Raw genomic sequence first — 16,975 nt, 5'->3', positions numbered from 1 at the left:
GCTTCTGTACCTCCTTCCTGACGGTAACAATGAGAAGAGGGCATGCCCTAGGTGGTGGGGGTCCTTAATAATGAATGCTACATCTCTGAGGCACCTCCCCTTGAGAATGTCTTGGATATTACAGAGGCTAGTACCCTTGATGGAGCTAACTAATTTTACAAATTTCTGCTGCTTTTTTCGGTTCTGTGCAGACCCCCACCCCCATATCAGACAGTGATTCAGTGATGTCAGAATGCTCTCCACGGTAGAAGTTTGAGTGTTTTAGGTGACAAACCAATTCTCCTCAAACTCCTAATGAAATATAGCCACTATCTTGCCTTCTTTATAGCTGCATCAATATGTTGGGGCCAGGTTAGATCCTCAGAGATCTTGACACCCAGGAACTTGAAATGGCTCACTCTCTCCACTTCTGATTCCTCTATGAGGACTGGTGTGTGTTCCCTCGTCTTATCCTTTCTGAAGTCCACCATCAGATCTTTGCTCTTATTGACATTGAGTACAAGGTTGTTTCTGCAACACCACTCAACTAGCTGGGATATCTCACTCCTGTGGGCCCTCTCATCTCATCTGAGGTTCTACCAACAATGGCTGTATTATCAGCAAAGTTATAGATGGCATTTGAGCTATGCCTAGCCACACAGTCGTGGGCATAGACAGAGTGGAGCAGTGGGCTAAGCACACGTCCTTGAGGTACGCCAAGGTTGATCATCAGAGAGGAAGAGATATTATTACCAATCTGCACAGATTGTGGTCTTCCACATAGGAAGTCAAGGGTCCAATTGCAGTGGGAGGTACAGAAACCCAGTTTCTGTAGCTTTTTGATCAGGGCTGTAGGAATGATGGTGCTAAACATTAGCTATAGTCAATGAACAGCATCCTGACATAGTTGTTTGCATTTTCCAGGTGATCGAAGGCCACTTGAAGAGCCACTGAGATTGTACCTGCTGTAGACCTATTGTGGTAATAGGCAAATTAAAAAACAGGTCCAGGCCCTTGCTGAGGCAGGAGTTGATTCTAGCCATAACCAACCTCTCAAAGCATTTCATCACAGCTGTTGTGAGAGCTAGTGTCAATGCTTTCCCAATACTTCATGAAGAACAGGAAGGAGCAGACAGCATACAAATTCACACAAAGGTGTATTACAAACTATCTCCCTAATAGCTCAAGCAATAAAGTGACAACGTTTTTCATTGTTAACTGCATAACTCTGCAAGGGAAGCTCTGCAGCTGTGTAATGGTTAACACCTTAAAACAAAATCTGTGTCAAGGGATTAAACCAGGGTGAATAAGCATGACTGCTGCCACAGATTTGCAGAACACGTTGCCTGCGTCATGATGCTATGCTTTAAGATCAAGATGATCGTAAGTGGTGACAAGAAACCACATTCAATAGTTTTCCAATGCCAACTTCAAATAATGCTGTGGCGTCAGCCAGTACCTTTCTTAATTTGCTTTCAGTTGACTCTATGCAGGGGATACGTGCAGAGTGCAAATGATGGACGTTTCTCCAATCAAGCTGTAGTTGTCTCAAATTTCTAAGAAAACTGTATCCCTTTAGTCCAAATGCACTCAGCAAAACTGGCACTAGCTTTTCATTGATTATTTCATTTGCAACAAAATGCTGCTCAATTTGCTTAGTATACAATATTCAGTTATTGCTTGTACAATCGAACACATCTATTTTTCCAATACAGCCAGCCATTTTTTTTAAATGTATGATTATTATCATCCATTACTCACTGTTTCTGAGCCTGTGAAGTTGTCCATCTTCTGCCTTTATTATTTAACTTGACTGTCCATCCCTTCCCGAAGAAGCATATGCTGGCTGTTTTTTTCACACAATCATTTCTTGCTATGCCTTTTTTTAAACTCAAACAGCTCGCAGCACTTCAAGTTCAATTGTCATTCAACCATACATGAATACCAATGAATACAGCCAAATGAAACAACGTCACTCCAGTGCCAAAGTGCAAAACACAGTATCCACAGTCACACACAGCACAAAGCACATACAGTATGGCACATATAAGATAGCAAGCACACAATAAGATATTAGTACAATACAGTCACATAAAAAAAATGACCAAGACCCTGAGTCCATGGCTGTCTGCAGTTGAACACAATACAGCTTGTCTACTGCCAAGGAAACACTGGGGAGGGGCAGCATTGACTCCTACTTGGATGCCACACCACACCACCTCCCGTGGAGCACATTGACTCTGAAGCCTCTCTCCTGGGCAGCTGTAAACTTGCGAAACCATCACTTCAGGCCTAGTCCTCACTATGACCAAGGCCACACTGCTCCCCTGCCAATAATATGGTCATCTTAGGATCATTTAAAACTTCCTTGTTACCACAGTTATCTTTGTAATTCCAAAACAAAAAGCCAATCAAAATAAACACAAGAGAACCCGAGATATGCATGTTTTGTTTTTACTTTAAGCGAGGTACACACTTCTGACGTGGTGGTGTAATGATATATGCCATTCACATACTTCTACATATAACCTGTCATGAATTATTTAAACAAATAAAGAACGCTTAATCAAACAATATATTTAGAATATTACTCAAATATTACTAAAATTTTTAAATACACAACATCTCCCACTGGGAAAAGCTTAGTGTGCTCCCTGATACAGCTATGAAGGGGAATGAGTGAGGTCGCTAATGTTACCTGGTCCAGAACAGAAATAATCTGTAGCATTAAAGGGAAGACAACAGATACTTTATACTTTATTGTCGCCAAACAATTGATACTAGAACATACAATCATCACAGCGATATTTGAATCTGCACTTCCCACTCCCTGGATTACAAATCGATAGTAAATATTAAAAATTTAAATTATAAATCATAAATAGAAAATAGAAAAATGGAAAGTAAGGTAGTGCAAAAAAACCGAGAGGCAGGTCCAGATATTTGGAGGGTACGGCCCAGATCCGGGTCAGGATCCGTTCAGCAATCTTATCACAGTTGGAAAGAAGCTGTTCCCAAATCTGGCCGTACAAGTCTTCAATCTCCTGAGCCTTCTCCCAGAGGGAAGAGGGACGAAAAGTGTGTTGGCTGGGTGGGTCGTGTCCTTGATTATCCTGGCAGCATTGCTATGTAGAAGTATGTGCTGTGCCATGTTCACAATCTTCTGAAGCTTCTTCCGGTCTTGGACAGGACAACTTCCATACCAGGTTGTGATGCACCCTAGAAGAATGCTTTCTACAGTGCATCTATAAAAATTAGTGAGGGTTTTAGGGGACAGGCCAAATTTGTTAAGTTTTCTCAGGAAGTAAAGGTGCAGGTGGGCCTTCTTGGCAGTGGACACTGCTTGGTTGGACCAAGTCAGGTCATTTGTGATATTGACCCCGAGGAACTTAAAGCTTTTGAAGATACCTCAAACATTGCACCTCAGTAAAATTCTCACAGAAGTGCTTCCTGTATACTTGTCATGGGTGTAACCTCCTACACAATGCCTTCTTCCTGCTTCTTTCTTAATGTACTCATGTCGTTCCACAGTCCCAAAGACCATTCTACCAGATCACCATGGTGATTTATACACAATGGAAGCAAAGCAATACATCAATGTCTGATCTCAGCAGTTAAATTTAACATTCCAAATCTATTTTTTTTTAATCCCTGAAAGTAACAAGTAAAATTGAGTTTCAGACAAGCAACTGTTGTATAGGTAATACAGGAGGTCTTTAAAAAGAGTTCGCTAACTTTTTGTACCGTATTTTACAAATACACTAGGCCATACCAAAATCAAAGGTTCAAAGGTTCATTTTATTGTCAAAGTTTGCATGTACAATACAACTTTGATATTCATCTTCTCCAGATAGCCATGTAATACAGAAAAACCATAGGAGTTGTTGAACGAAAAGATATCAACAACTCCCACCACCCCCACCCCCCAAGCCCGGCACAAAACCAAGAAAAGAGTCTCAAGCACAGAGGCCCTTTATTAATGAAAATAGTTCATTACTCCAGTAAGCACTTTCCATGTCTGGTTAAACATCCAAACCAAATGATAGATGGTATGTTTATGTCTTGAAATGGGAGAACCCTTTGCCAGTTATTGGAGACTAAAGCAGCTGAACTACACCTAAACATGGTGAGGCACAGTTGCATTCCTTAGTTGTCCTGTGGGGACATGCCTTAGTCTGATTGTCAAAAGTCACTTCTGTTGTGATTTGTTAGTCTAGAAGCTGCAATTGCTTTTCCCATTGGATAACTGCCTGGTACCCAGTTTCAAATATCCTGGGAATATAGAATAGCATGTGGAAGGGGCTTGCTCTCTTCTTCCTTTGTTTAAGGCAATTGGGAAGTGTGCACTTTTAACAAGGTATATTTGTTGAATGTACACATGCTGCTGAGTATCCACTTTGTAGTGTAAGTTGGGGAACATGAACGTTTGGTCGAATTTTTACTGCTTGTATATAAATGATTAATATACCTATTCACAGAGAGTGTATTTGCTGCCTGATTCGCCAGACCTGCGAACCTGATGCATCACACTAGTCAAAGAGGAGTGATATCAGATAGGGAAATACAGAGGTGGGTACACTACTGGTCCTATTTTACATAAACTCCAGATTCAGAGAACTGATGCAAAGTAGTTAACATGTCATTGATGCCAAATTTAGACAAGTGGTGGAATCAGGGACATTAACATGTGGACACGTATACATAATGTAATGACAACATGAAAATTACGCAGTTCGCTCCTTTTGATTTGCCTATCTTTCCTCCAGTTCTTTGAAACCTGTCATTAATGCGGGCTCTCATTTATTCCCTACGTTTCAATGGTGTCATTAAGCTTCTATTTTCACTGAAAAATAATTTATTAAAATGAATTCTGCACAGATTATTTTCGTCAGCTTGATTTGTGTGTAAGGGAATTTGACATTAGTAAGATCAACTGCTGCAACTGAAGCAGCTCCCAAACACCAGCAAAGACCATTCAGTAATTTTAGCCAGAAGACTAATCCAATGATTTTACAAGTTATTTAGATCTTGTGCTTAGTTGTAATATTTCGCTTTCATAGGAGATACATAAAAATGTTTTCTATCAAAGTAAGCCTCTCAATTACCACAGGAAAATATCTTTTATATACTGCATGGGCTAACAATCTTCTTTTAATCTATGTTAGTTAGTTTAAGATTTCACCCCATCTCCAACATCAAGACTGTGGAGCACATCACCTTTTTTCTATTCAGAGTCTATCCGATTAGTTACATCAATCATTCCCTGCTTGCCACCTACCATGACAAACCTCCTTCAAAATTTCTTCTCCTGCTTCTTCAAAATGACGAAGGGTCTCAGCCTGAAACGTCTGCTGCTCAATACCAACAACTATCTCCACAGCTACCACCTCCCTACCTTCAAATATGCTGTCCCAAGCTACCTGCCCTCCCCAATTTCCTTTGACTCTCCCAAAGCATTAAGCATCATCACCACCCAGATACATGCCCACATTGAAACAAAAGCAACTGAAAATACTGGCATCTGGAGCACCACACAAGATGCTGGGTGATCTCAGGAGAGTCAGGCAACATCTATGAGGGGAAATGGACTGTCAATGTTTAGGATTGAGACCCATCCTCAGCTGACTTGTTGAGTTCCTATGGCATTGCATGTGTTGCCCCTTTCCTGGAAATGTATTTCTCAACCAGGTTTCTGACTCTTCAATGAAGCCAAACCAGTTCTTATTAAAGTCATAAATTACTTCCTTTGAACTGTGACAGCACAGTGCAGTGCCAGTCACCTGTTGATGCCTTTCATTTGGACCTGGAACAGATTGCACCTAGTCTTTGTAACTATCACTGATATTAACCAATGTGGTGCTAATGGGAGAAGAAGAAATGAACAAGTTTTGTTTTGTGGATGACAATGATGCAGGAAAACTGAACCAATTAACAGCAAGACTGCATTCAGCCACAGAGAGGAAATTACCACAAAGAACAATCTAATGATGTCATCATCCAGTCATAAAGATGTTGCAATAAAATTTGGCAATGAAAATGCAAAGACTTCAAATACCTTTCAAAAACAGTCACAGAAGATACTACATCTTCAAATGAAGTAAAGGCAAAAACAGTCAGCACCTTTCGGCCACAAACAAAGCTGAAGTAAAGCTGAGCTGGTGGCAACAACACAATGAAAATAAAGCTTCACTTGTTTTATGCATTTTCAACATCACTTTCATGGACAACCAGGAAAAGCCAGTGGGGACTCCTGAAATGCCCTTGTACGTACCCTGGACTGAATCTGGAACAATGCATCTGTGAAAAGCCTACAAAAGTAGTGGATCAAATCACAAGCATGAGAAAATCTGCAGATGCTGGAAATCGAAGCAACACACACAAAATGCAGGAGGAACTCAGCAGGTCAGGCAGCATCTATGGAAAAAAGTACAGTTGACATTTCAGGCCAAGGCCCTTCAGCAGGAAAAATACTAGATATAACCCAGTCCATCACAGGTAAATCCCTTCCCACCACAGAACACATCTACAAGGAGCGCTGTCATGGGAAAGCAACATCCATCATCAAGGGCCCCCACTATCCAGGCCAGGCATTGCCCCATACTTCAGAATACCTGTGCAGTCTACCCAGCTCCAAGTATCCCTGGCTGTGTAGCTACAAGTAAACACTTCTCCCCACTAAATTGCATTTCAATGTTTTAATTATTTTTAATAATTACATAAAAATTGCAGGGCAGAAACAAGTCTTCTAGCATGACAGGTCCATGACTGTTATGTTACGCACATCCCTCCTCCTGACTTGTTGCAGATCATCTGGTCGACCTATATATTTATCTTTCTTTTAATCCAGCATGCTTTTAGATACCTCTATGATAATACCTACATCTGATCGGCCTAATGCAGATTGCACAATTAAATTCTGATCTTTACCCACTGCCACTAACTGGAATAAATACATTTAAGTCAAAAATTTTCAAGTAATTTTTTATAAGCTTACATAAAATTGATAAAGAATAAATTCTCTAGGATTCCTGCAGATTACCCTTCCTTAATCATATTACCAGCCCTTCAGAGTCCAATTAAGAGCCATTTATTAATTTCCATATTTTGATAAAACTACTTTGACCTCCTTACTGCATTAGTTATTTAGGGCACACTGTACAAAAATCCTTCTTTTTATTCCTAGGTCAGAATCAGAATCAGGTTTATTATCGATGTGTCCCAACATATCAATGCGTCGTGAAATTTGTTAACTTAGCAGCAGCAATTCGATGCAATACATAATATAGAATAACATAAATAAATAAATTACCGTATGTGTACAATAAAAATTGTGTAAAAACAGAAATAATATATATTGAAAAAGTGAGGTGGTGTTCATGGGTTCTATGTCCATTTAGGAATCGGATGGCAGAGGGGAAGAAGCTGTTCCTGAATCGCTGAGTGTGTATCTCCTACCTGATGGTAACAGTGAGAAAAGGGCATGCCCTGGGTGCTGGGGGTCCTTAATAATGGACGCTGCCTTTCTGAGACACCGCTCTTTGAAGATGTCCTGGATACTTTGTAGGCTAGTACCCAAGATGGAGCTGACCAGTTTTACAACCCTCCAGAGACACTGTTCCATGGCTTGGCTTCCATAGAAACCATAGAAAAACTACAGCACAGAAACAGGCCTTTTGACCCTTCTTGGCTGTGCCAAACCATTTTCTGCCTAGTCCCACTGACCTGCACACGGACCATAACCCTCCATACACCTCCCATCCATGTATCTATCCAATTTATTCTTAAATGTTAAAAAAGAACCCGCATTTACTACCTCGTCTGGCAGCTCATTCCATACTCCCACCACTCTCTGTGTGAAGAAGCCCCCACTAATGTTCCCTTTAAACTTTTCCCCCCTCACCCTTAACCCATGTCCTCTGCTTTTTTTCTCCCCTTGCCTCAGTGGAAAAAGCCTGCTTGCATTCACTCTATCTATACCCATCATAATTTTATATACCTCTATCAAATCTCCCCTCATTCTTCTACGCTCCAGGGAATAAAGTCCTAACCTATTCAACCTTTCTCTGTAACTGAGTTTCTCAAGTGCCGGCAATATCCTTGTAAACCTTCTCTGCACTCTTTCAACCTTATTTATATCCTTCCTGTAATTTGGTGACCAAAACTGAACACAATACTCCAGACCCTCTGCAGCTTCTTTTGGTCCTGTGCAGTAGCCCCACCTCCCCCATACTAGACACTGATGCATCCTGTCAGAATGCTCTCCATGGCACATTTATAGAAGTTTTTGAGTGTTTTTGTTGACATACCAAATCTCTTCAAACTCCTAATGAAGTACAGTCGCTGTCTTGCCTTCTTTATAACTGCATCAATAGGTTGGGACCAGGTTAGGTCTTCAGAGATCTTTGCACCCAGGAACTTGAAACTACTCACTCTCTCCACTTCTGATCCCTCTCTGAGGATAACGTACTCCATATCCACAAGCATAAGGAGCAATTTATATAAATATATTTATAGGCAATTCCCAGGTTATGACTCAGTGAGTGAGTCTGGTCAGTGCTGCCATCTTTGCTTGGTTTTACAATCTGTTTAGGCTCATGGTTGAAGTGGGTCGCTGGGAGAGAAAGGCACGTGGAAATTCAAGATTGTTTACTGTCATTTCCTGTATACAAGTAAAGGAGACTGAAACAAGTGTTATGCCAGATCTGATGCAACATAAAAAAACCACAAAAGGTAAAGAACACAATAAAAACAAAACCACAATAAATATAAATACTTAAGATAGTCTATATATATATGAATTTAATATATGTCCATAAAGTGATGCTAGGCTGTGCGTAAGATGACTGACAGGAAATAATGAAGTCAGTGGGTTGAGGTGCTGATCAGCCTTACTGTTTGGGGAAGTAACTGTTTTTAAGTCTGGTGGCCCTACATAGCTTCTGTCCATAGGAAGAGTGGGACAAACACTCCATGAGCAGGATGGTTGGAGCAGGCCCCATTCCCATTCAGCAGAAGATGCCTGCAGCCATGCGGTAGCTGGCAACTCTGTCCTACAAGGTCTCTCAAACACTTGTAGGGGAAATCCATAGGTGGGTCTAAGTGGAGAGATGATAACCCCTGGGAAGACCTGTAGTGAGTTTCATATTCTCACATCTGTAATCTTACAAAGTTTATTGCTTTTTTAAAATTTAATTTATTGGTAGTTACTTTTTATTTATTTGGATATTTGTTGTGAAGATATCTTCCCTGTATTTATGTAATTATAGTTCTGTAGGCTTCAACTAAGTCTCCTTGTCTTTCCTGGAATAGGTTACCCCTGATCACCTGATCACTGGAGATCTTCTGTTCTGGCATCATCCCTGTAAATCCATTGGTGCACTGTATCCAGCTTCTCTACAATGTCTGCATGGACTACAGTGTGTACTGTACCTACAACTGTCCAAAGTGTACCAAGTGCGATCCAACCGCAGTTAATATAGCTGTGAGTCATATCCAACAGAGAAAGACAAACAAAACCAGAAGCTCACCTTGTTACTTATGAATGCTCCTGAACAAGTCCCTGAAAGTGGCATCACAAGTAGAATGAATGGAGAAGAAGGTTTTCACTAGTCAGGGAAATGAGTATGGAAGCCTGGATATAGCAGCTGGTTAGACCACTGATAGAGTACTGCCTTCGGTTTTGGTCATCCTGTTATTGGAAAGATGCCATTATACAAGAAAGAATACAGAAACAAATTCACAAGGATGTTGTCAGGACTGGAGAGCTTGCCTTATTAGGTGGTACTGGAGAGGCTGGGACTGTACTCCCCGGAGCAAAGGCAGCTGAGGGTTGACTTTATGAAGGTGTACAAAATCATGAAAGGCATCAACAGGGTGAATGCACACAGTCTTTTACCCAGGAGTGTGGAATCAAGTATTAGGGAGCAGAGGTTTAGGGTGAGAGGGAAGATTTAATACGAACCTGAGGGGCAACTTTTTCACCCAGAAAGTGGTACATACATGAACTGAGATGCCAGGGGAACTGCCCGAGGCAGGTACAATTATAAAATTTAGAAGAAAATTAGATGAGAAAGACTCAGAGGATATGGGTCAAACACAGGCAGATGAAACTAGGTTAGATAGGCAACTTGGAGAATCATGAATGAGTTGGGATGAAAGGCCAACATTTTGCGTTTTGCAGTGGCACAATCTGAATAAAGCCTCAGGTCAACCAAAAAACGTGTTGTGAGTCACGTTCGCATTCAGTTGCATAATTCTGATTTGGATTTTATCCAACAAAAAAGGCTCTACAGCTAAAACTTGAACGTTGCAAACTTACAGATCAGCAAATTCAAGTTGCACATAAGTAGTATAAATTCAAAGTGATGAAGTAAGGATGGCTTCAATGATTTTGTTACCATACTCTGCCCTAGAATTTCAGATATCATCATCATATTGGCATTGTAATTACCAGCCATTCATTGATTTATAAATGGGACATGTTCTTGAAAACCTTCCTTTAAGCCAGCTTTCATAAATCAAGCAGGTTGGATGAAAGGTGTTAAGGACTCTGCAGTGTGCTGCATTCTGGAGAGCCGCTAAACCGAAAAATAACCTTGGACACCAACAGAGTCTTAGTGAAAATTCATAAGTCGATGAATACCTCTACTAATGCCACAAATCTTACACTTACAACCTGACAGATAAAATTATCATTCCATAGAACTTTATCCTTAGAAATGACCGGAATATGAATAGAATATGCTTGTATTATTATATAGCACATTTACCAACAAGTTCGAAGATTCAAAGTGCATTTATTATCAAAGTATGTATGCAGTATACAATTCTGAGATTTGCCTTTCCCACAGACAGCCACGAAAGAAAGTGAACCATGGAATCCTTTCAAGGAAAACCATCAACCCCCTCATGCGAAAAAAAATTCACAAATGGCAACAAAAAAAAATGAAAAACACAGAGTATAAAACACAAGTCAAAAGAGTCCAGGCATATCCAGTTCTCAGTGTTCATTATCTGTGCAGGCCACCCCAATTCAAAATCACCCAAAACAGCAACAAAAAAGGAGTGACTAGAAACCAGAAACACATCATAACATGGGGTCCAATCCACAAACCGTGTTGATTAAACCTCACCCAAGACCCAGAACTCTGGCACCGTCCTCTGACAGCATCGAGGGAAAGAGAGACTACTCGAACGCAGAGACCTTCCTTCGGGAACAACGAGCAAGAAGGAGAGAGAGACCATAACACACACACAGACTTTCTTCTTGGCACATACGATTAAACTCGCCAACAACCATGAATGTGCTCATCATCATAGTTCTATTAAGCTTACCATTTTAATCAGAAATGAATCCTCCTATTACTTATAATATCAATTGGACTACTATTGTAATCCAACCATTTAAATCACTGTAGATTCTACATCAATTGCTAGCAGGGGCACTGGGCATATCTGAGCTATCTGTAAGAGCCTGCATTCTAGAGACATTGGCCATGTGGAAAAGTATAGCTATCACTCTTGCTGTAAATGTAACAATAGATCTTGTCCAATCAAGTCAAAACTTAAACTAGGAAAAACAACAAGAAAGCAAAAGAAAATTGAAGAAAACAAATCTAAAATTAGAACTCCAGTCACTGAGACTTCCACAAGTCTACAATTACACTACATGACTTTGTATTACTGCCCATTTTCTATTGGTTTAGCAGACATCAACACTTAACCAGTGAGAAACCCAGGAAGTTGGTGCATTTAGTAATTAATATTTTGCTCGGCTGCTTTTATACAACATACAATTTTCTTACACCAGTAAATCACAGACTGAAGAATCACACCAAATGTCATATACTGATGACAATCATCTGGCCTGGAAATGATTATAAGCCATTTCTAAAGCATTTCAGGTAGTGTGTTTCTTCACTACTTGGCTGGGTAGGCAGAGCTGACTGCCACTTTATTACATTTCTTCCTACACAGGCTGAGATGGGAACTTGCAAACCTGGATTAAAGCTAGCACCATGGGGAGAGAAAAGCAGTTGTCCTGGACCCACCTTGGTTGTCCATTGGTGAGACAGGTGAACAGGAAGCTTCCATTGTGATATTTCACTATCAGGCCGCCAGAACCTCAGAACCTACAGCCATTGTGTCATTGGGTGACGGGGTGAATAAGATGTGATAGTCATAAAGAGGCCCAAGAGGCTTGGGACCCTGACCGTGGACAAGTAGGACAAATGCACCTGCTTCCATGGTGTACAACTTCATGAATTTATTAATCTAGTTCAATTCAATTTCCAACTCCCCACCAAGTTATGCGGTCCATGCCTGCACGTAGCAAGACCTGTTCAACATTCAGGCATCAGTTGGTAAGTGACAAGTTGACATTCATGCCACTAAAGTGCCAGAAAATTACTGACCCCCATCACACGAGGATCTAGCCACCTATCCTCGACTTTTAACTGCATTATCATCACTGAATTCCCCATCATCAACATCATCAGGGTCACCACAGATCAGAACTTCCACACAAAAAAAAGTGGCTATGAGAACAAGTCAGAGAATGCATATCTGCAGTGGGTGATTTGCATCCTGATATCAAAGAGCTTGCCCACCATTTATCACTCAGGTGTGTAACGGGACACTATACCTACCCCTACAAGTGCAAAGCTCCAGATGCTTTACCCCATCCAAGGACAAAGCAGCCCACATGACAGGTACTTCATCCAGCCTCCCAAATGTTCAAATCCTTTGGCAAAGCCATGGAAAAGTCAGTGTGTACTATCTGTCATCCAGGTTACTCCAACTACACCTCCCAAACCTAAGACTCAACTACCAGGAAGGACAAAAGTAGCCATCACATGGGAACACCACCAATATCAGGCTCCTCTCCAAGTCGCACAGTTTTTGACTTGGAAATATATTACTGATTCTTCAACATCACCGAATTTAAATCTTGGAACACCCACTACAAGAGCAGTAAAAGTACCATCACCAGACAGTAGCTCAAAGTGGCAGCTCATCACCACCTTCAAGGGTATCTAGAGATAGACAACAAATATTTGCTTTACCAATCAGGCTCAGATCCAGAAAATAAAGAGTAAATAGATGCCCAAAACAAGCACTACAAGGGGAATGAGTACACTCCCTGCATCTGATGCTAACATATCACAGGTATGCAAGCAAACTACCAGGTCAAACTGTGGTCGTAACACAAAAGGATGTGGAAAAGATGCAGAAATTGTAGCTACACTCTACATGGTGCTGAAGTAAACAGTACCACACAAGTGAATTTCTAGACTATTGTCCTGCACCAACGCTATAACATGTTCAAATAACTTGATGACATGGAACTACTCTACATCTGGATGATGCATTAAACCATGTAAATAACACCTGAAACCCCAAATGCTAATATAGAAACCCCTGCCTGAAGACCCCTACCAAAGACAGAGCTTCCACTAAATGCTCCTTGCAAATAGAAGAGTACACTGTAAAGATCTTCCACAACACAGTAAAATTACGTAGAACCACTAAATGAAAAAGAATCCAGCGTTTAAAAATATGGTCAGATAGTCAGAAGATTTTTTGAATAATATGCAACAACTTGATAATAGCAATTGGTCTCCGAAACATACGGATCCCCCAGATGTTTAAGCATCCAGAGCCTGAACAAGTCTTTGCTCCATTCTCAGAGAGCATTAAAAACGTTCCAGTTTACCTTTAGCACACCATTTACCTCTTTGATCTCTTATTGCAAAGTCATCAGAATCTATAAAATCATTGCTAAATGTCACTGAGCAGTACGAAAATAATTTGCATTATCAGCAGTTACTCTGACAACTTCAGATTAAGGATTCTGCTCAGTAAAACTGCAGCCAGCCTAAAAAGTGCTGCCAGAATGAACTATGAAGGTATCTCTCAGGACAAGGGGAAAAAAATCACATTCATACCAGAGCAGCTGACCTTGCTGCTCTTCAAAACCATCCTGCATTCTTTAGCTGATGACATTTTTTAATGCTAAATTAACTTTGCATCAGAAGAATTGACTCAAGGTAAAATATTACTGACAAGATGACATACTGAATTTACATTCACACTCTCACTCCGTTTCTACACAGAGGCAATTTTGCTCCAGGAACCATAAGCTTGGTTAAATTGACAGACCTAATCCAATACCTGCCCCAGTCAGAGATGAGGTAATAGATGATAGCCCAGCCTGCCTGGCTGCTACAAACAAAAATAATAAGGATTTCTTCCGGTCCTATTTGACAGGATGGTCCAGGCTGTTGAAATAGACAATTGCTTACACATATTTTATGCAGGAAGTTCCTTTCAACATATTTGGTCATTCTAAGTAATTGTCCAGCCTACACTTGATCACAGTTTAGACAACTGGGGAACCATAAACTGAGATATCAGTTTGGAAAACTATGGTCCATTTATGACAGATTCTTGGCTGCAAAAAAAATTAAACACCTGTACAGGCAAATATTACCATAGTTCCTGTCACTGTTCAACTGAACAAAAACTCTCATTCTTACTGAAATATGAAAATAGAAAACAACCAGACATGTACGGTATTGTCTTCCAGTGGTCACACACGTGTGCTAAACAGAAGGGGAGGAAGTGACACATCATTTCTTGAAAGTGTACACTTCTGGAAAGTGTGAAGCCGTTTTTTAAAATCTCTTTCGACCGTTTGTTAGGTGGGGACCAGAACACAAATTTATTTTAATGTCACAGCCAGCAGCACACTTTGGAAAGTGAACCATTTAACAGAATAGCCAGCCCAAGCCGTTTGTGGCTTTGTACCCGATTATCTCATCAGAAACACCGTTTATCATATCCTGCCACTAGCTATGACACATCCTCTATTTACATGGCTGGCGAGTAAGCTCTTGTGACTAATGAGAGCCGCTCGTCATCAAGTACAAATCGACCACCCGCATTCTGCTTGCCCATTACTTTGTGCTTAAAATGTCACTGCAGTGGACGAGGAGCATCGGCATAGACTGACATCGAATTGGCCGAAGGTATCCCCGCGTGGGTGCTGCAGTAGCAGTGATAAACAGGCTTCATGAAATTACACAATACTAACAGAGAGACTCCAGGAGATGCAGGGAGAGAAGAGATAAAGGAACACGCCACAAGCTGTGTGTTTTTGCCCTTCCTGTCTCAACAATACACACCACCCCTTCCCCAAAACCTGTAGTCCCAGAACCCGAAGCCACCTACCCAAGGTCTTTACAGCGATCTGGCGGGTGAGTGGAGGCGGCAGGTTGATGCAAACCAAGTCGACGTCGTGGTGCAGCAAAACGTCGTCGATCCTGTTGGTGTAGAAGGGCACGTCCATCTCCTTGGCCAGCTCCTCGGCTTTCTCGGGCGTCCTTCCCCACAGTGCTTTGACCGGGAAGCCCTGACTCTGCAGCAGAGGGACGATCACCCGTGTGGTGAGGCTGGTGCCGAAAACCCCCACGCCAGGCAGCATGTTGAACAACTCCACCCCTGCGGAAAGGTTGCTCGCTCGCCCCCTCCGGGGCTAGCAGCACCGTCGCGGGGCGATGGGCAGACGCGCCGCTCTCATTTTCTGTTACAAGGGTTCAGCGCCCCGGCTCTGCGCTTCCTGCCGTGTGTCTGTGTCTGTGTCTGCAGCGACCGAGCATGCAGGGACCGCCCTCCGTCGGTGTTGCACTGCCCTCTAGGTCCGACTGCTCCGGCTCAGCAGCCGCCGCCGCCGCGGGCTGGCTCGCCTGTTCCCTCCCGTCCGCAGGTTGCAAGCGGCGCCCAATCAGTGGGTGAGGACGGCTGGCGGGGCTGCCCGTCAGTGGCGAGTGGGAGGCAGGCGCACGGAATACAGGAAATGACCGACGGGTACAGAGTCGCAGGTGCAGGCACTGACCCATCGATGTAGCGGCTGAACCCCAGATCCAGTAGTTGATCCACGGATACAGGCACTGACCCAGAAAATGGAGCATTCATTCACAGACAGTGACACCAAATAGAGGGACAGACCCCCGAATACAACTGCTGACCTATGGATACGGGAACTGGTCCCCCGGATACAGACACTGGACCACAGGTACAGCAACTGAGCACCTGATACAGGGAATCAAGGACTTACACAGGTACAGAGAGAAAACAGATACCAACCTACAGGATAAGTGAATAGGTACATTGAGGCCCTCCATCAGCTGTCAACATGACACTCAAGCCTGGACAGTACATATGGAGAGCATGCAGCTCCCCTCCCCACACAGCTGACAAACCCAAAGAAACGGCAGAGACCCATACAGTTTGGCACCAGGAGTTACCAGCCGCATTGAACTCAAATAGGACTGCCTCAAGGACTCCAGTTCTGGCTATTTCCACTCCTGAAGCCTTCCCCATGGGTGGGTATAGCCACAAGGCAGCGGGGATTTGAGATCAGAGCTTTCTGTACAGTCACACAGAAAATTACACAGGCAGACACAACAGGACAGGAGTATTGAGGGGTACAGGTGTTGAGAGCCACAAATTGATAGGCACACAGATGCAGGCATAGGTTGTTACACACACACAGTCTACCACACAGGCTGTCACGGTCCCGATCATTAATTCCCTATCTTTCTCCTAATTTCCTTTGATTGTGCCACGGTTCCGACCATTAATTTCCCATTTGCTTCTACTTCTCTTTGATGACGGCACACCTGGTTTCCATCAAGACCTGCAGCATAAGAACCCCGGTGTTACAACTACTAGTCGCCAGATCGTTGGTTTTGCCTGTGTGGTAATTAATGTTTCCCGGCTGCTTAGGACAGTGTGTTCGAAGTTTTGCTCCAGTTTCACGACTTACCTATGAAACTCCATCTCTCTGTGTCAAGGCCCCGTGTCAAGATCCCTCCTGTTTGCTGTTCAACGTTCACGTCCGCGTAAGCATCCTAACTCAATCTCCGTGCCTGTGTTTCGCTTCATTTGCTCATTGCAGCACAGGCATGGATTGTTACACGCACAGTCTACCACA

At 42.3% G+C, this 16,975-nt stretch overlaps 1 protein-coding gene across 1 annotated transcript in view; it reads right to left on the bottom strand.

Moving 5' to 3' along the window:
- Window positions 1-15,886, bottom strand: part of gfod1 (glucose-fructose oxidoreductase domain containing 1) — an 86,046-nt gene extending 70,160 nt beyond the window's left edge. The window contains exon 1 of the mRNA XM_063069953.1: window positions 15,211-15,886. Within this exon, the coding sequence (XP_062926023.1) occupies window positions 15,211-15,463 (253 nt within the window). The 5' untranslated portion in view covers window positions 15,464-15,886. The remainder of the gene's footprint in view (window positions 1-15,210) is intronic.
- Window positions 15,887-16,975: the final 1,089 nt, after the last annotated feature.

This window comes from Mobula hypostoma, chromosome 17 (assembly GCF_963921235.1).
Source record: "Mobula hypostoma chromosome 17, sMobHyp1.1, whole genome shotgun sequence".
Lineage (NCBI taxonomy): Eukaryota > Metazoa > Chordata > Chondrichthyes > Myliobatiformes > Myliobatidae > Mobula > Mobula hypostoma.
This window is presented reverse-complemented; position numbering and strand designations above follow the sequence as displayed.